This window comes from Eremothecium cymbalariae, chromosome 8 (genome assembly GCF_000235365.1).
Source record: "Eremothecium cymbalariae DBVPG#7215 chromosome 8, complete sequence".
Lineage (NCBI taxonomy): Eukaryota > Fungi > Ascomycota > Saccharomycetes > Saccharomycetales > Saccharomycetaceae > Eremothecium > Eremothecium cymbalariae.
Window position 1 is genome coordinate 734,673 of NC_016456.1, and position 19,779 is coordinate 754,451.

Genomic DNA, 19,779 nt, shown 5'->3' on the forward strand with positions numbered 1-19,779 from the left:
GGCACGACATTTAACGATCACGTGATGGAGCAATGACGCAGGGGAAATTGTCCCACATCGGGCGGGGTGATACTGATGACTACTAACAGAAATTTAATTGGTTGAATATGTAGTCTATAGTTGTCTACTAAAGACTGGGGTACGCTGTATGTGGCGGCATCTGAGGTGTGCTCATGAAGACGTGTCTCCTCTGTCTCCTCTGTCTCCTCTGTCTCCTCTGTCTCCACTGGGAGTAGGAGATGATTGCCTGATGCCCTAGAGGATAATGATACAATTGCTTGTTTAGCAATTGACAGTATCACATGAAGGCTATTTTATTTAGGGTTAAATGTAGAACATTCTCAAGATATCGGCTCTCTCTGATTTGATCGACTATGTAATGTCCAATCTCCAATGATAATGTGTCTAGGGAAATTGATTAGCTTCAGTCATGTGCGAGCTAACGCTTTAATTGATGAACAGTTGCTGTTATATAGTCTCTAACCGGATCAATTACCCTCTAGTGTCCTAAAGGAGACTAGTATTCTAATCTAACTAGTTTGGTCTATATAGTTTCTGCTCTCCTACCTGAGCTCATGTACGGCTATCACATGCAACTTCAGGATAGTAACCTCGCAATGGTTACCATCCTCACATTCTCCTAATAGCTCTGCTTCGCTGCATCTTAGCCTGGCTATCCTTACCTTCTTATTGTTCTTCGGTTTGATGACATAATCCTTACTGTGTCGAGACCACTAGTTGAGGTCACGTGCTGGCTGGAGTATCTCGTCACGTGCCGCTAATACTTAGGTTGATGATCAGTTACTGTTTATATAGTTTCTAATCTGGCTCAATTACCCTCTAGGGATCTAGCTGGACCTAGTATCCAATCTAATGTAGCTAGTTTGGGTCTCCTTATATACTTTCCTGCTGTCCTACCTGGGCTTACTTAAAGTAATCATCGGTGGTTTCATACTGATACATCATTGTGGGTTTCACACTGGCATCCTCACAGTGACTATCAGCCTCATATCCGCCTGACAGCTCTGATACGCTGCTTCTTAGCTTGGTTATCCATGTTTTCTAGCTTCTCTTGATTTTACGACAATTTTTGTCGAGGGCCACTAGTTGGGGTCACGTGCTAGCTTGAACTTCTCGTCACGTGCCAACTAATACTTAGGTTGATGATCAGTTACTGTTTATATAGTCTCTAATCTGGCTCAACTACCCTCTGGGGATCTAGCTGGACCTATATCTAATCTAATCTAGCTAGTTTGGGTCTTCTTATATAGTTTCTGTTGTCCTACTTAAGCTCTCTTGCTTACTTGCTATGCAGATTCCTAGCCGATAACAGCTCAGCGGTTATCTTGACACTTCTAACAACTCTGATTCGCTGTTATACAATGGTTATCATCTTCATAGTCTCCTAACGACTCTGATTCGCTGCTTCTTTGTCTTGTTATCGTGACTATCAACATGCTCCTTAGCCTGACTATCATAACTATCGGGATGCTCTTTTGATTTTACGACAATTTTACGACTGTGATCACTGAATGTTGTTTAAATAAAGAACGATGGATCACCTTGTCAAGTGGTGGTTCCTTGGCCCAGTTGGTTAAGGCACCGTGCTAATAACGCGGGGATCAGCGGTTCGATCCCGCTAGGAACCATTTTTGCTTTTTTACCTTGATAACGTTCCACGCCCTCTTTGAGATAGTGGTGCTGGCAGACCAGCAAGAGTGAATAATATCGATAAATAATGGGTTACATTATACATAGAATAAATAACTTGGGGGGGAATAAATAAGTAATGCGATAACCGTGCAAAAAGGCTGTGTTTGCCTTTCTAAGTGGATCGCAAATGCAAGTCCCAGATACAAAATATACCCTGACTTACTTTAAGATACGCATCAATTTTGAAGTAGAGTAAAAATAATGTAGTTTAGAGCTTACATCAAAGCTTACACCAAAACTTATTTCTTAGCTTTTGCTAATTTGTTCAATGCAGAACCCGCCTTGAACCACTCAATTTGCTCAGCGTTGAAAGTGTGGTCCAAAGGAGTGGTCCAAGTTTCACCAGCTTTGGTGTGAATTCTCATAGTTAGTGGTTTAGATGGAGCGAAGTCAGATAGACCAATAATGTCTACGGTATCATCTGGGTTAATTCTGTCGTATGCCTCTGGTTGAGCGAAAGTCAAAGGCAACAAACCTTGCTTTTTCAAGTTAGTTTCATGAATACGAGCAAATGATTTTGTAATGATAGCGAAGGCACCCAAGAATCTTGGTTCTAGAGCTGCGTGCTCACGGGAAGAACCTTCACCAAAGTTTTCTCCACCGACGACAACCCATTTAATGCCTTGGTCTCTGTAAGCTCTGGCAGTTTCTGGAACACCAGCATATTTACCTGTGTAGAAGTGTTTCACGCAGTTGGCCTTGTTGTTCTCTGCGTTAATGGCACCGATCATGTAGTTGTTGCAAATGTTTTCCAAGTGACCTCTATACTTCAACCATGGACCGGCCATAGAGATGTGGTCAGTGGTGGTCTTCCCTACGGATTTGATCAAGATAGGCATATTGGTAGGATCTTTCCCGTCCCATTCATCAAAAGGTTGTAGAAGTTGCAAACGGTCAGAAGTTGGGGAAACCATAACTTCAACGAGGTCACGGTTCTTTGGTGGAGCTTGGTATGTGTTCTCACCAGGGTCGTAGCCTCTTTGAGGCAAACCATCTCCAGATGGAGGCTTTAACATAAATTCTTTGCCGTTCTTGTCCATCAATTTATCGGTTAATGGGTTGAATCTCAAATCACCTGCAATTGCAAACGCAGTAACCAATTCTGGGGAAGCAACAAAGGAGTGAGTTTCTGGGTTACCATCGTTTCTGGACGTGAAGTTTCTGTTGAAAGAGGACACAATTGTGTTCTTATCACCCTTCTTAATGTCCTGTCTGTCCCATTGTCCAATACATGGACCACATGCATTAGCTAAAACGACACCGCCAAACTCGGTAAAAGTATCCAATTGTCCATCTCTTGCGATGGTGGCTCTAATCTGCTCTGAACCTGGAGTAACCGTGAACAAAGACTTAGCCTTCAAACCATGGGCTGCCGCATCCCTAATGATGGAAGCGGAACGAGACATGTCTTCGTAGGAGGAGTTGGTACAAGAACCAATCAATCCTACCTTAACCTCCAAGGGCCAGTCATTCTCAACTGCAACATCCTTTAACTTGGAAATAGGAGTAGCCAAATCAGGCGTAAAAGGTCCATTAACATAAGGCTCCAAGCTACTCAAGTCAATCTCAATAACCTCGTCATATTCGGCACCCTTATCAGCAGACAACAAATCATGCTTGTACAATTGAGCAAACTGAGCAATATCATGTCTATTAGTAGCCTTCAAGTATTCAACCATTGAGTCGTTAAAGGGGAATACAGAGGTCGTAGCACCGATCTCAGCGCCCATATTACAAATAGTACCCATACCAGTAGCAGAGAATGTGTCCACACCATCACCAAAGTACTCAACAATCTTACCAGTACCACCCTTCACAGTAGTAATACCAGCCAACTTCAAGATAATATCTTTAGGCGAAGTCCAACCGCTCATTTTCCCAGTCAACTTCACACCCAAAATCTTGGGAGCCTTCAACTCCCATGGCAAATCAGACATCACATCAACCGCATCAGCACCTCCAACACCAATAGCCAACTGTCCTAATCCACCTGCATTAGGTGTATGGGAATCCGTACCAATAATCAACGCACCTGGGAACGCATAATTTTCCAACACAATTTGATGAATAATACCAGATCCCGGCTTCCAAAACCCAATGTTATACTTCGCCGTCGCCGTAGCCAAAAAGTCATACACCTCCTTATTCTGCTCACATGCACGAGCCAAATCCTTCACACCTCCTACTTGAGCCTGGATCAAATGATCGCAATGCACCGTCACCGGCCTAGCGACTTCCGGCAACCCCGCAGACATAAATTGCAAAATCGCCATCTGCGCCGTGGCATCCTGGCAAGCAACCCGGTCCGGACGTAATTTTAAATACGATACGCCCCGCTCGATTTCCTGCTCATGCGGATTGTCCAAATGTCCATACAAAATCTTCTCCGCATAAGTCAATGGCCGTCCCAACCTCTTCCTCACAATATCAACAAACTCCACGTTCTCCTTGTAATTAACAAAAGAATGATCCTCCAACAAGTTCTGGTGAACTCTCGAGTCCCTCGTAACCTTCGCCACCGTAGCCATACTTCTGGCAACCCTCGAGCTACCTAATACCGCACGACCTGACGACATCTTGCTAACTTCCTATAGCTTGTCTTTACGCTATGCTTGTTCGTTGATGGTCAGCGTTCCTATGCTACAGTAAATCCACACAAATAATGAACTCCGTATATTTTCCTTCTCCCTGCAACTCCCAGACTGGGGTTTCTAAATCACTTGATAGTTATATATATACCTGTTGGATACTGAACTTGTAGCGATAAACAAAGAGCGAAAAATCACACTATTGCACAATCGTAGAAGGAGTTAGGCTTCGTGTTGAGCTAGAGCCTTTACATGGAGGGGACAAGTAACCAGTCATTCCCTTCTCTTGTGCTTTGGCGCAACGTCGGAGCCGAAGGCTTACGGAGCCGAAACGCAGTTGAAGCCGAGATCGGGAGGTCACGTGACAGCCGTGTCGGGTCCGCAGGTCACGTGTGTGGACGGGCGTGCACCGGTGTCAGGGCGGACGGTGGTTGTGAACGGTTGATGCAACAGTAGTAGTATTAGACAACGATGTGATAATAATAGGGTAATACTAATAATACTTGACAGAGGTAAAGTCTGGAGCTATAAAGTGGGCATTGCATGATCTCGGGGTTGCTATAGATCAGTAGGGTATGCCATTGGTTAGTCTTTGGAACTCGTCGTAGCCCTTGGTGAACACACTTTCGTAGGAGCGTCTGATTAGGGTGCGCATGAAATGGGCAGCATCGTGGTCGGACTTTGTGGGTTGGAAACGGGCCTCCAAGTTGCGGATTGTTTTGTCGCCCTTGAAGCATGGCAAGCCGCTGGAGAGCATCGGGATGACGCACTGGACGATTGTGTGCATGTGTGGACGGGCAGCCAAATAGGCCTTGATGCAGAGTTCTTGAAATTTGAGGTAGGCCTGTGTGTCGGGGCTGCCGCCCATAACGCGGACCATCTCTTTGGTCAATTTGAAAGGTACGGCTTCGAACTTGACGCCACCAGGCACGATGTCGAAGATGAAGCCGAAGTCGATGTGTAGACAATGTCCCTGGTCGTCATACATAATATTGCCGTTGTGCCTATCCTTGAAGTGGAGTAAGTAGGAGATGACGCTGTAGGCAGCGAGGGATTTGACGAAGTTGTTTCGGGCGTATTCAAACTCAATTGAGTTTTCTGGGCCAAATTTAGTCGTAAAGTATTCGTAGAGGCCGTTAACTGCTTCACGGCCAAGCATGTCACGAGAGATGGAGTTGGGCAAGACGTCAATCACACCACAGCCACCTGCAGTTGCGGTGACACGGTAGGGGAACACGTAGAGGTCCATGCCAATGGAAGACCAGATGGTGCGGAAAACGGAGACCAACTGAAGGGCTAATACATCCTGACGACAATCATCACCGACTTTGAAGATAGCCCCTTGCCAACTTTCGACATCGACAAGAGCACCGGTGTTTTCTTCACAGATCTGCTTTTTGATCTTGAATGTTGCCATGAAGGGTGCCTTAGCGTGCGATTGCAATGGCTTGCCGCTCTTGCGATCGATGTCGATGATAATTCCATCAGGGTTGCTTGGTAAATATACATTTGGCTTCAAGATAATCTTGGCCATCTCCTCATCGATCTTGTGTTTCTTCTCTGCCTTGGTCTTCTTGATGTATGGCTTCAACTTCCCAGATATACTTGTAATGTCGTTGAAGAACCCGAACTCCTGCTTGTAGAAGTCTCGATACGCAGGACTGAAATTAGCAATCATTCTTTCACGGATACGATCAAGGGTGGGCTTAAGTTCATCCTCAACAGTTGCTTCATCGTCCCTGTAACAGTTGGCAAGCATGTTCCAGATAATTTGATGTGAGAACAAAACACTCTGCTTAGCGGTCTCCAAGATAAAGCGCTCTACGTAGCCCTTGGTATCATAACGGAGACACTGAACAAGCTGCGGCACATAGAAGAATGTGAGCTTGATGTCATGGGATTCGAGGGCTCTTACGTTATATTGCAATAATAGGGTGTTTTTGTTCCACTCAGGCAAGAATAGGTTTATTGCTTCAATTGGACTCACTGGCGTCCAGTACAAAACATATCGTGAAGAGCCACCGTCATGATCTAGTAAATAAACTAGTGCCTCAGGGATATGCACACAAAGAAGTGTGTGGCTGTGAATTAGCTTCGAAAGGGTATTTACATGCTTCTTGGTCTTATACCTACCAGTATACGATACAGCCATTGCAGGATCAATATCGAAGGCAACTTGAACTAACTCAGAAGGCAAGTTAGGCAACTCAGTTGTATTATTGAGAGGATTCAACCACGTTTCCAACTGGTGAATTTCACTTATCACAAAACATTCCAAGAGTGTTACACTGTCTCCTGTATAAGACCGAAGGGTAGAGTTGAGAACTTTCAAATGGTTCTGCAACTCTGCTAACAAAGCCAAATCGGTGCGCACCTTCAACTCATTAGATCCAAATGGCCAGGACTTAGGTTTTTTAAACCACATTAACGCGCCGTTCACAATTGCCTGTGACAATAGTCTTGCATCCCACACGCTATAATTCACAACAAAAGACAAAACTAATAGAGCAAAGTTCAACAACTCGGTACGTGCCAGTCTTGCAAAGGGGTGATAACTCGCATACTTAAGATTCGAAACGCCATGATATGCTATTTTTGTAAAAATCTTCAGTAAGTGGGAGCTTTCAAAAAGGGTACCCTCAAAGTGGGAGGCGAAAAGCCTAATCACATAAAGATGTGGTTGTATTGACTGGCTAGCAATTGTCGCTAAATCATTAATTTTCTTCTTGTTATACGGACTATACTCCATCTGCTGTAGTTCTTCGGGTATCAAGTCGTGTTTGTGAGAATACAAACCACGGTTATCATCAATAGACCGGATAAAGAAGGAGCCAATTTCGGCTAACAACAAATGAGATAAATCTTTCCTTTCTGTGATCACAGAGAGCCATACATTAGTCGCCACTTTCATTGAATAGGATGAAAAGTCCCTAAATGGAATAGAAACCAAATCATAAACCAATTTAGCAGATTCACCTTTACGCAAAATCAATAAGGTTGCACAGAGATCTAAATAATCCGTCATCAGCCTCTCAGGAACAACTTTGTTGTTCAATAGGCTGTCCTCGATCTCCAGTTTGAACGCTAACCTATTGTTTTCGATCTCCTCACATGAAGATGGAGCGGCGTGGTCCACTAGGAATTTCGACCTCCAAGAATGTTGTGACAAAAATCCTGAAATAGTATCAGGTTTTTCAAAGCCACTACAACTAATCTTAGATAATTCTCTATCAACGGACAGGATTGAACCTGCCATTTCAAATGCAAAGGAAACTCCAAACTCAACACTGCTTACCCTATGAAATCCACCCAAATCAGAAAGATATGATTGTAGTAAAATTTTAGTGTCCTGACCAGCTTTCTTCAAAATTATCTTCACCCATTCTTTTGCGTTCGTATGCAAACGATGCAAAGAAGTTTTCCTCCATTCGTAGGAATCGGAGATCATAACTTTTGTCTTTGAGTGTTTCAATTCAAACTCATAACATGGCTCATATTTATTTGTCTCACAGTCTACAACGCTATCAAAAAGCATGGTTAATGAATCCAATAATTTAAATAAAGACTCACGATGACACAAACTAGAAGGAATTTTCTTGATGAATATATCACAACATTGGAAAGCACAATCCTGAAGGTATGGGGTTCTGTGAGTCAAAAGTAATATCATATTACTCAATTGACCAGCAATATGGTCAGCAGAAAATATGCGTGGATCACCTTTCAACATTATCTTCGTAAATTTGCACACAGTAGAAATCACGATGGAACCAACGAAACGATCCAAGTTACTAGAGACGATTGAAGAATTAGAAAAATAAAATAAAGAGGTGGAACAGTCGCCTGATTCACACCTTAAAGTCTCCAAAAATAACATGGCAGCTAGAAACATCAATTTTGGAATAGATATAGCCCTAGCAGCTACATTATTAATATTCAAATGATCATTTAGTATATTCTTTTGTTGCTTCACATTGTGGTTGGATGAACCACGACGTAGAATTGTGTTCATATCAACCGATGTTTCTCTGTTATTAGCTGGGAATTCAGAGGCTAAAGGTGGACTATTGAATGCAATAACCTTCAATTCTTCATAATACTTCTCTGTTAGACTAGAACCACCTCCATGGAATCCGTGAACGACCATGTTATACCAAATGCTTCTATACAAATTAGTCGTAACCTCATCTTGAGTCAAATTTAAAGGCTTTTCGCCTGGTTTTGGTAATAACGCAGCCAAGGGCTTCAAATACATCGCAATCTGTTCTGCAACCTGTGAAATTTCTGTATGCGGCCTATGATGTTCCAATTTATCTACGTCACCTCGGGCAATAATAACCTCCAATAATTCACGCAAGTACGTGATGTATACACGATGATCTCGTTTTTCTCCTAATTTTTTGGAAATAGAAGTTCTAGCGTTTTGGACGCCCTGTAACAAGAGTTCATCTCCATCTTTGATAGCAATCGCTGTGACAGTATTGCAAAATTTCATTAATAGGTTAAATTCGGTATCATTTACATGACAACAAATTTCAGACAAACTCTCTAGGATAATCATATCTAGCTTTGAGGAGACAACCCTGAATTTCTGAGTCATTATAGTCACTACAAGGGCAATAATAGTCGGGTCCTTATAATTTATGGCAATAGTGATAACAGAGTTGATTGTATTTTTAAACAACTTGTCATGATAAGTGGCTCCTGATTCAAATGGCGGATGTTGAGACACAGAGGTGGTCTCTGAGATTTGGTCTCCATTGCTACTCAACGAAATCGACCCATCATTAGTCTTAGGCACTTGCAGGGTTTGATAGTTCGCCATAGTACTGGCTCCTAGCGTTCCTGGATGGAATAATTTATCAATTTGCGTTTCATAGTTTGAAGTAAACCTACGCTCCTTTAAAATTGGCATAGGTGAACCATCTTCAGAAACAGCTAACAAATTATTCAACGAGTAGACAGACCCTACGACCGAATCTTGATTTAAGGGTTTTAGTCCGATGGCAAATATTGTAGATATCTTAGAAACATTTTCAGAAGTTATCTGAGGCGAAGAGACCACATTTGGAAAGGCGTACAATAGTTGAGCTGAAAGCTCTTCGGAGAAGAAATTAAGCAAAGATGCAGCGCTTATCACCGTTTCGATAACACCAGGAGGGATTGGATGGCTCAAAGTACATACTCCTGGCAATACATTCGCTAAAGTGGAAATTAGGGGTGCTTCAAAATCATTCTGGCCGACATACAATCCCAAACACATAATCTCAATTGCATTTTCCTTCGCCTCATACAACTGATTAACCCGATTATTCGTGTTTAAGTTTATGTATTTGGCACCTTCATCAAATTCAGTAATCTGACGGTGTGAAAATGTCAAAACCTTAATCAAAAAATCCTTATTAGATCTCAAAGTGGATTTAAACTCATCCAAGATATCTGTATTGGGATGCTCATTGTCGTTGTTGTTTCCATATTGATATTCAGCATCCTGCATAATCAAAAAGAATTCAGAAAGTTTGGTGATGTTTTTCGAAACTGCCAACAAGTTCGAAACTGTGGCTACCTGTAATTTGCTAACCAACTGGCAAAAGAGAAGAGCGCATATTTCACTACCGCTGTCGAAATAAGCAATCAAGGTGTCATCCAGCACTATTCCACCCACAATTGCTTCCACCTTGAATAGAAAGTCTTCAGTAATATAGGAATGCAATTTTTCCAAGACGAATTTCTGTAGTTCATTGATCGCGAAATTTTGATGCTCAATAAAAGCCTCTATAAATCCGACCAAGGACAACAATGACGCAAGATTAGGCGCTTCAAACACCGTATTTAAGAATGTACCAATCAATGAACGAATATGCCTATCTAGTTCCGGAAATCCGGCATCCAGAGTAATCAAAAAATTCGTCAATCGTAGAGTTAATATTTCAGATGGATGCTTAAGATTATCAATTTTGAATCGGTTCATGAGCACATTGGAGAATATTTGCCTTGGAGTTTCGAGAAAGTACGGAGATATCACGTTTTCCAATAACCTTGTCGCCTGACATAGAGTTCGTGGGACAGAATCGCTTAATGAAAGTAAAATTTCAAATTCATTAAGAGTTAACGGAATTGTAAACAGTTTAGACTCAGTCTTGGAGCAATTAACTGATAAGCAACCGGTAATTTTATCCGTGTCTCTGCCGGCATCTAAAGAAACCTGGGCTAGCCTTTTTAAGGCACTTGCTCTTACAGAGAAGTTGCTCCTTCTGATGTTCTTGTGTTAGTAATTCCTGAACCACATCTCATCTCGGTATATTTGTAAAACCCAAATAACCAAAAAACCCCCTAACCTGATGACAGGTGTTAGGAGATCATGAAGAGGGGAAACGTACCCGAACACACTCATTTAGAGAGCTTATGGCTTTAGTTGGCTTGCTATCTTCTTGTATGTAGGTTGTCTAAAGAGATGGGAATTTCGTATGTTCTATCATTCCTCCCGGCACCTTAAATGAAATACAAATCATTAGTCACTATGTACGTTAAAGTCAAAAACGCTAAAAGGAAACGTCTGCATTAGCCGGTAAAACGGGCTGTGTAAACGGTAAATAAGGCCGATTGATGTGGGTTAAATACTGGGGGTGTTAGCATTCATGATATGCTAGCGTGTACTGTTTTAAAATGCGCCAGTGCGCCGCCATTTTTTGGGTGGCATCAGTGTTAATAACGGGTCTAATATCAAGGTGCAGCAGCCTTCCGCAGGAGCTTAAAGTAAATCAACAGACCTCAGAACGATGCCCACGTCATCCTCATCTTTAGATAACGATATGAGCCGTAAATGGGACGGTTCCCCATTCGGTGACACATGGCGATAGACCATATGGTGGTGGTGATCAATGCAACGGGTGTGGAAATGCTCAAAATCGCTATGCTCTTTATGGTGGGAAGTTGTTAGGGTCACAGCGAGTAACCGCTTAATACTTTGCTTTGGTATGCAGCTCTTCATCGACTTGAAGGCGTGGACGATGGGAACCTTTGTCGTTTCGTCGTAGTCCGTAACCAATTGGCCAGTCACGTTGGTCGAGAAGACTTCAAAATCACCACGACCTTCATCCGCAAGCAAGCTACCGTATATTAAATAGCTACCATCGTCGGATACATGAAGTATTTCCGTACGTTTACAAGTGTTTTGGAATTTGCTCTTGAACCTTGCTATTATAGGATTTTGCAAATAATCAACCGTGATCAAGTACACACATTGGCATGGATGGGCAAACACAGAAACCACAAGTAACCTTGTGTTTGGAATGAATTTGATGTTTACCACTGGGCCATTGAAGTACTGCAACAGTAGCACGTCATCGGTTCTGTTGTCCGGGTGAAATTTGAACCGGAAAAGTTGCCCTGCACGGCAACCAGCAAACAACTCACCAAAAACGGTACCCGCCAAAGACAGCACATCTGTTCGCTGCTGTTGTTGTGGCACCCTCAGCGTTCTAGGTAGCCTGAACACTCCATGCCGACTTGCGCCCAGCCCGCTGCCGTAATCGTGCGTCAAAAACTGAACCCTGTTGTGCATGGCAAGGCACACCACGTTTATATAGTCAGCAGCTGTTGCAGTACTAACAGGTAATTCAAGCATATCGAACACCTCGATTCCCGACGCTACGCCAATCCGGCTTATGGCAGCACTGGCGCAAGCAGGAGTACGCATTGCTGCATTCGGCGACAGCGCCACAGGCGCAGCAGCAGCACTGCTTAAAATGTACTCGTTCCCAGTATTCAACAGCCATCCCTGATGCGCATCATTCCCGGCATAACGAACCGGCAACACCAGCGCCAACGGCACCGCCGACCCCAACCCACGTACCATTTCCCTCATGCCCACAATCTTGCCGTCTCGTTCCTGGATAACATATTCCGTACCGTTCTCGTCACATACCGCCACCAGCAAACCGCCACTATCACCACCTGAAGGTGCCTCCACAACACTCACATACGGCAGTATCTCGCCGACTACCGCTGCTGCCCCGCTGAAAATATCCACATGTTCGCGATAATTCAATCCAGCACCGCCCGTCTCACACTCCCTCCTCTGCAGCGAACACTGCAACAGCGAATCCACAACACCTGTCCCTCTCGCACCCGCCCTAGCGGGCCCGCGTTCCAACCGCTCAACAACAATCCTTCGTACAGCCTTGCGTTCCCTTGACCTGATGCGTTCTGCAAGTACTTGCTGCTCGTCATCCCGCTGTTTACGTTTCAGCTCTTCTCGGTCGTACCGTCTTACCTCACCAAGCCCCTGCCTGGTATTATTCGTAATCTTGAAGTACTTGCCCCGCTCCTCATCGTAGTAATACCCAGGCAACTCCATGATACGCTCTGCCTCTTGGGGGCCTCTTGGGAGGCCCTTTCTAATTCGATGGTGATCTTTCCATGATACGAAAAACAAACAACTGCGCTCAAAACAAAGCCCCTCCTCACCACATCTCGTCGTTCCCTTGCCAAAACAAACACAGCGACAAGAAGCAATGGTATGCCCCCACCCCAACCAACCACAGTCTACACCCCCCCCCCGCATTCTACAGCCCCCCAATACTAACAAACCTCTCTTCCTTACGACAAAAAAAAGCTAAAACTTCGTCAAATCCAAAAAAAAAACAACTGGAGGCCTCCCGTTCTCCAAACCCCCCCCATAACAACAGTGGCGGCGCCGCCGCCGCCACTACCGCCGCCCCAGACGCTGACCACACCACCCACGCCATCGCCGCCGCCGCCAAAATCCGCATCGACAAAGACCTCACGCATCTCGAACTGCCACCAACCGTCAGCATAGAAACCAACAGCATCACCTCAGAAGCAACACTCTACCTCCGCATCTCCCCCGACGAGGGCTTCTACAAACACGGCCACTTCGGCTTCTCCGTCTCCTTCAAAGACTCCTACCCAATCGACCCGCCCATCGTAAAGTGCCTTACCACAATCTACCACCCCAACATCGACTACAACGGCAACATCTGTCTCAACGTACTCAGAGAAGACTGGACCCCTGTCCTAGACCTCCAGACAATAGTCATCGGCCTCCTGTTCCTCTTCCTGGAACCAAACCCCAAAGACCCGCTCAACAAACACGCCGCCCACACCATGGTCAAAGACCCCTTCCGCTTCGAAAGAAACGTCCTGGCCTCCATGAAGGGCGCCACCATAGACAACCACAACTTCGACTGCCTCCACACCTGACATCTTTTTTTTGTTTTGATCTATTTATACCATATAAAAACCTTCTCTACACATAATAATAAAAAGATATACACGCCACCACCGAAATCTCCCAGATCCTGCTGGCCGAGGTGGCCCCCCACCCCGCCTAAACCCTGATGTGCTCACTCACCGTCTCAACCTCATCACTATCCGAACTGATCACAGTGGGCCTCTGCTCCTTACTCCCCACCGATGACGAAGACGATGCTGAAAAAACCTCCCACCGTCCCCAATCCACCGACGAGTACCACCTCACACCCGCAAACGTAGGAAACGTAGTGGACTTCACATGCGCCTTGGGAACTGAACACCGAGCCACTGCATGCACCGCACCCATCCCTTTCATCGATACCCTTACCATACCTGTCACTATATTAATAAATCCTCTAAAACTTGATACAAATTTCTTTGTGTCCGCCTGTCCCCTCACTGCCGTTTTTTTTAATCAAATTAAAAAACCCAATAACCAAACCGATTACCTCTCTGTGTCCTACACTATCGAACCGTTCTGAATGTTCGACCCGACTGCCTGATAAGAGATATACTGTACTGTATATATACACACCTCTCTTCTTTTTATATTCTTCTTGTCCCTACTTCTATACCAGTGAAATTCCAATATTAGTGCTAGGGGTAGCTGCTCTATAATAATAATACACACAACAATACCATCACAACGAAGAAGGGTCCACTTCCAGAAAAAAGAACAAACCCATATCTCTATATATACGCTACATCACCACCACCACCTCATTAAGGCCATCACCACATGTGTGACATAAATTCTTATCATTCTCTCGCTATTCGATTATACACTGATAGTAATTTTAGGCAGCCGTTTCGAAATATATTAATCGGTAGGATTGTATTATTCAGTGCGATGCCAGTACGTAGCTCTTGCGCACCAGATGCACCCCCGTGGGCTTAGTGTCATGGCACCGACCAGGGGGCGCACACCACGCTGGGCGTGGGCTGGGAGGTTTATGGCAGTTCTTCTGCATGTCTGATCAAAGGACGGTCGGGCGCGAGCGCAGCCGCTGTGGGCGCGGCGGACAGAGGCTGTCCGGGGGCGGAGTTCCGTTGGGCCGGCGGCGGGGCGTTGGTCCGGGGCGGTGTGGGTGGCGGGCGCGGGCCCGGTTTAATGGATTCAGGGGCGGGCGAAAGGGTGGGGTGGGGGTGGGCCGGACACGGCGTGTCCGGCCCACCCCCGTTGCCGCCGTGGGCGGCAACGGGGGTGCGACGCGGCGGCGCGCTGGTATCTGTCGCACACACACAAGAGTAATAATAGTAAGTGAATGTTCAAAAAATAAAAAAATTGAAACAAGTTCGTTGGGATGCTGTTAGGGAACCCAAGGAAGCCCCCCGGCATGCAGGTATCAGCAAAATGTGTTTTGCAAAGCAAGTAGACTTCCATGTTGGGGGGAGGTTTGCTCCCCCCAAGCAGCACCAGCAGCTATTATTAGACACAAGTTGCACAATTGAAAGTTGCAAGCAAAAAAGCAGTGTCACAAAAACCCAATCGAGGCAAAAAAAATTACATTTATTTTATAAGAGACAGACTTAAATAGATAAATTTAGTAGAAATATGGAAGAATTAGATATAGACGAAGAACACGAGAACACAGATAATAGACAAGTGGGAGCGAGAGAAGAAGAAGCAGCAGCAGCCAGGAAGGAAGAAAGAACAAGCGCATACACACAAGGATTGTTTTGTTTTGTTTTGTTTTGTTTTATTTTTTTTTAATTTGAAAGCTTAAATAGGTATATCGTTCTCAGCACATACTGTTTGAACGGGAAACGGAAAGGCAGACGAAAAGACGTTGGTATTTCTCGATTCGTGTGGATACAGTAGTGGAGGTCGAGCAGAAGTTTTACCAAGAGACGTTTACTAGGAGACGGTAGAAGAAGAAGAAAAAAACAAAATGAAACTGCAGAGTATATTGTTATACGTTGCCGCCTACGGCGGCGGCAGGGTGTTGGGGATGCCCAGTAGGGAGCATTACCAGCTGGCGTCCGGGGAAATGACGCCATTCCCGGAGTGGCTCAGCGAATTGACAGGTCTTAGTCAGTGGCCGGAGTCCGATCCGCCGTACATTCCATTGGAGACGATCGACTTGTCGATAGTGCCGGACTACAAGCCGTACCGGGAGGGCGAGTGCCATTTGAATCCTCCCGAGTCGTGTTCGTTTGATTGCTACAAATGCTTGGCATTCGACGACATCCACACCTGCTCGAAGTTGACACAGACGTTCGACGACGGGCCTTCGGGCGCCACGTCTTTGTTACTTGACCATCTCCGGCACAAAACTACGTTTTTCAACTTGGGCTACAACATCGTACGCAACCCAAGCGTGTATCAGCGGATGTTGGCCGAGGGCCATTTGGTGGGCACCCACACTTGGTCGCATCCGTTCCTCCCCAGCTTGACCAACGAGCAGATCGTGGCGCAGTTGGAATGGTCCGTGTGGGCGATGAACGCGACAGGCAACCATCTCCCACGGTGGTTCAGGCCGCCCTACGGCGGCATAGATAACCGTGTCCGCGCGATTGCTCGACAGTTCGGGCTCACGACGGTGTTGTGGGACCACGACTCGTTTGACTGGATGCTACAATCTCCGGAATTCTCGAGAACTGAGCAGCAGATCTACGACGACGTGGCCGAGTGGATCCACGGGGGCACGGGCATCGTCTTGGAACACGACGGCCACGAGAGAACCGTGCGTATCGGCATCCAGGTCAACAACATGATCGGCCACAACCAGATGACCATCGCTGAGTGCGCCGGGGGCCAGGACTATCTAAACTCGCTCCCCAGATTTTCAAGAAACTCCAACCCATCGTCGTCGTTATCATCCCCGAACAATCCGAACAACCCATTCAATGGTGCCAGCGCCAAAGACAAAACTTGAGAGAGAAGGGGCTTGGCACACTCATGGTTGATTTTAACCAAAAAGACAGTTATACGCCAGACCTTTAGGAAACAATGTTTTTGCTTTTCCCTATAATTTTTTTTTGTCGCGCCGCTGACACAACACACGCACACGCACACAACGCACACTGTCGCGCATAAAAGTTACTCACCATGAGTATTTTTATTTTATTTTATTATTTTATTCTCTTTTTTCTTCTACATCATGGAAAGTCAACGAAAAAATGAGACACACATTTACGATTCGTTCCCCCTTCTGAGTTCTTGCATCCCATCCATTAATTACTTTTTAATTATATCTATATATTTATTTTTATATACATTATTACACTTCTTTTTTTTTGTATTTAAGTTTATTAAAAAAAAAGAGTGCAATTTTCTAACAGATAGGTTAAAATATACATATTCAATATAAAATACTTGGTTTCAACAAATAGTTGTCATGGGACGGCTATACTTCCTGAACAAAATAAAAAAAAATAGTATACTTATGGTCACGGTCATCATTTGAGGGATGTCAGTAACCTTCTCTCATCACTCTTGTCAAGATGCAGTAATGTCGTAACGACGGGAAGCAGCTGACTACGTTGTTCTCTGTGTTCCAAGAACCCAAGTAACACATTCTTGATGTATGCTATCTTTTCATTTACCTCCACCTCATGTGTTGCGCCGGAAGCGCCGGAATTAGTCGCGTATCTTTTCATACCACCCATGGAAGACGCATCCACTTGCTGCTGCTCACCACCGTTACCAGGCGATGGAGGGATCGATATTGAACCGGACCTACTACTTCTAGCAGACTGAGTGCCATGACCCATCGCGGTGATGGTGGCACCACCACCACTTTGTTCCTTCGCCACCTTTAATTGGCCTGAAAGTAACTTGTAGTTTTTAGAAAGCCTCTCTAACTTTGAATTCAAATCACTATTCAGCAACCTTAATTCTTGATTTGACGCCTTCAAGTTCCGAAGTCTTTGTTCAGAGTTGCCCAACGACTCCTTTAAGCTCTTCACTACAAGTTCAAGCTCTTCAGAGCCTTCGGAAGCAGTACTGCTGCGTCTTTGCATCCTTTGGTTGACTGCTTTTAGATGCAGCACCTCCGTTTCATATTCCTTCTCCTTCAAAGTTAAGGTGCTTATCTGGCTTTTCAACTCTAGATTGGTTTCCCGCAAATCTTGAACTTCACGGTGCCTTCTAGATACTTGAATATCTAATTCAGACTTCAGTTTGTCTCTCTCATCTCGTATAATAGCTAGTTTTTCTTCCAGCTCACGGAACTTCGCGTTTGTATCGGTATGATCATCGTTCAACAACCGCCGCATTGCATTTGTCTCACGAGTTCTCTCTTGTAAAATGTTTGCATTCTCGTTTAATTCCTCTTCCAATGCAATAATCTTCTTGTTGGCCTCCTTCAATTTCACATTTAACTCCTCGCATTGCCTTTTTATTGAATCCACTTGGTTGTTAGAGTTACTCTTTAAACTTTTTACAGTATCGTATTTCTCTTGCAACACCTCTAGCCTTTCAGACAGCTTGCCGTTTTCTTTAATATAATTCTCGAGGGATCCACTACTCTTTTTAGACTCCGATTTGGTTCTTTCCAAATCTTTTACCAAGTATTCAATCCTCTTGTTTAACCTTTCTCTCTCAATCTCAAGATCCCTGAGAGCTTTCTGGGCATTGGATCCTTGCAAACTGTAGTCTTTTACCTGTTGCTCCAAGTATGCAATCGTTTTCTCTCTTTGGGCTAATGCAAGCTTTGAATTCGACTCAGATTTTTTCAAAGTATTAAATTCTCTCATCTTGTCGTTCATTTCGTTATTCTGGATTCTGAATTTCTGAACTTGTTCTTGCGCTCTTGTTAATTGGTCATTCGATTGAACCAACACACTTTCTAAACGGTTTTTATCATCCAGCAACGTGGCTACTTCCTTGGTTAGCTTGCCAAGTTGCTCCTCGTAACTAGAAGCCGACTGGCTCTTCGCATCATGCAAAGCTTCTACTTCGGCCTTCAATCTTTTTAGCTCTTCGTCACTTGTACCACCTTGCTCTTTCAGTTTATCCTTTGCATCTACTAACTCATTCCCTACTGTCTTGAGCATATCTTTCACCATCTCCAATTCCTCATTTCTGGTCTTAAGAGCTACTTTTGTGTCTGAAAGTTCAGATTGTAACGAACTAATACGAAGTTCCATCTCCCTATATTGGTCCCCATCCTTTTTATTCTTTTCCAACTCTTCTTTCAATTTTTCATAGTCCCCGCAAAGGTTTTCATATTTGACTTTAGTCTCAATAGAACTAAATATAGCTTCGCTGAGAGACGTCCCTGGTTCTTTATCTTTATTATCTACGCCATCATGCTCCAAGTTTACACCACCACCTGCAATATCCTTCACAGACTGCTTATTCTTGTTCTTCTTGTTCTTATTCCTTTTATTAGATCTACCAGTTGAAGTGGGCGGAGACCCTTTGGAAACAACATTGCTCTTAGGCTCATCAAACTCCTTGATGACGTCTTTGTACAAAGATAACAACTTCTCCATTTGATTTAATTTTTCATCTTGATCTTTTAACTGACCATCAAGCCCTGAAAGGGCATTTTCCTTTTCTGCTACTAATAACTCCAGTGTCTCTATCTTTTGATCGACCTTCTGTAATGTCGACTTCAACTCCTCTATCTCACCATCCTTCTCCCTCACGATCTCATCATATTTTTGCTCAAGTTTAAGTTTCTGGGTTTCTAGTAAAGCATCCAAGTCCTTATCCTCATTTGCGCTAACCTTTGAATACTGCTCCACAGCCAACTGTTTTAACTCTTCCAACTCTTTATCTCTGCTAATAGCTTCATAACTTAAACGCTTCACCTCGTCATTTAAAAGCGAATTCTTCATATTCAGATCTTCGAAGAATCCCTTCAATTGGTCTGCTTCATTCAAACTGGACACCGGAGTGTTCTCAGACAGTATCTTGATCAATGCTTCAATATCCTCCGCCTTCTCCTTTTCTGCTTTGTACGCAGTCAGTAGCAATGGATACTTCTGCTCATATTTTTCAAACTTCCGAAGCTTTGCCTGGATCTCCTTAGGGTAATCATCGTATTCACTAGGAGTAGCTTCACGCTTTATTGCAGGTGCTTGCTGCTGTTGGCCCTGTACTTGGTTCGAGTCCTGTGTAGAAAAGTCCTCGTTCAGCCCCCGAGATATCTCATCGGTAATATTCTTACCAATTTGTGATAACTGTTTAAACATGAATCGGCTAAGATTAAAGATTATATATCAACCCGATAATGCACAAGCTTACTCA

At 44.3% G+C, this 19,779-nt stretch overlaps 7 protein-coding genes and 1 non-coding gene across 8 annotated transcripts, besides 2 other annotated features; 3 read left to right on the forward strand and 5 right to left on the reverse strand.

Moving 5' to 3' along the window:
* Positions 1–723: 723 nt before the first annotated feature.
* Positions 724–918: a sequence feature (soloLTR -fragment).
* A 173-nt stretch (positions 919–1,091) lies between these two features.
* Positions 1,092–1,375: a sequence feature (soloLTR -fragment).
* A 200-nt stretch (positions 1,376–1,575) lies between these two features.
* On the forward strand, positions 1,576–1,649 carry Ecym_8367. Its single transcript has one exon. It is a non-coding gene; the product is annotated as a tRNA-Ile (tRNA).
* Positions 1,650–1,952: 303 nt separating this feature from the next.
* ACO1 (aconitate hydratase ACO1) lies at positions 1,953–4,289 on the reverse strand (the record flags this gene model as incomplete). The annotated part of the gene is made up of 1 exon (XM_003648408.1): positions 1,953–4,289. One exon carries the CDS (start codon positions 4,287–4,289, stop codon positions 1,953–1,955), a length of 2,337 nt encoding a protein of 778 aa, XP_003648456.1.
* Positions 4,290–4,866: 577 nt separating this feature from the next.
* Positions 4,867–10,695, reverse strand: STT4 (1-phosphatidylinositol 4-kinase STT4; the record flags this gene model as incomplete). Its single annotated transcript, XM_003648409.1, has 2 exons — positions 4,867–10,555; positions 10,682–10,695. 2 exons carry the CDS (start codon positions 10,693–10,695, stop codon positions 4,867–4,869), a joined length of 5,703 nt encoding a protein of 1,900 aa, XP_003648457.1.
* Positions 10,696–11,052: 357 nt separating this feature from the next.
* On the reverse strand, positions 11,053–12,660 carry Ecym_8370 (uncharacterized protein; the record flags this gene model as incomplete). The annotated part of the gene is made up of 1 exon (XM_003648410.1): positions 11,053–12,660. One exon carries the CDS (start codon positions 12,658–12,660, stop codon positions 11,053–11,055), a length of 1,608 nt encoding a protein of 535 aa, XP_003648458.1.
* A 62-nt stretch (positions 12,661–12,722) lies between these two features.
* Positions 12,723–13,526, forward strand: UBC12 (NEDD8-conjugating protein UBC12; the record flags this gene model as incomplete). Its single annotated transcript, XM_003648411.1, has 1 exon — positions 12,723–13,526. One exon carries the CDS (start codon positions 12,723–12,725, stop codon positions 13,524–13,526), a length of 804 nt encoding a protein of 267 aa, XP_003648459.1.
* Positions 13,527–13,653: 127 nt separating this feature from the next.
* DPA10 (Dpa10p) lies at positions 13,654–13,908 on the reverse strand (the record flags this gene model as incomplete). The annotated part of the gene is made up of 1 exon (XM_003648412.1): positions 13,654–13,908. One exon carries the CDS (start codon positions 13,906–13,908, stop codon positions 13,654–13,656), a length of 255 nt encoding a protein of 84 aa, XP_003648460.1.
* A 1,561-nt stretch (positions 13,909–15,469) lies between these two features.
* Positions 15,470–16,456, forward strand: CDA2 (chitin deacetylase CDA2; the record flags this gene model as incomplete). Its single annotated transcript, XM_003648413.1, has 1 exon — positions 15,470–16,456. One exon carries the CDS (start codon positions 15,470–15,472, stop codon positions 16,454–16,456), a length of 987 nt encoding a protein of 328 aa, XP_003648461.1.
* Positions 16,457–16,979: 523 nt separating this feature from the next.
* On the reverse strand, positions 16,980–19,724 carry IMH1 (Imh1p; the record flags this gene model as incomplete). Its single annotated transcript, XM_003648414.1, has 1 exon — positions 16,980–19,724. One exon carries the CDS (start codon positions 19,722–19,724, stop codon positions 16,980–16,982), a length of 2,745 nt encoding a protein of 914 aa, XP_003648462.1.
* Positions 19,725–19,779: the final 55 nt, after the last annotated feature.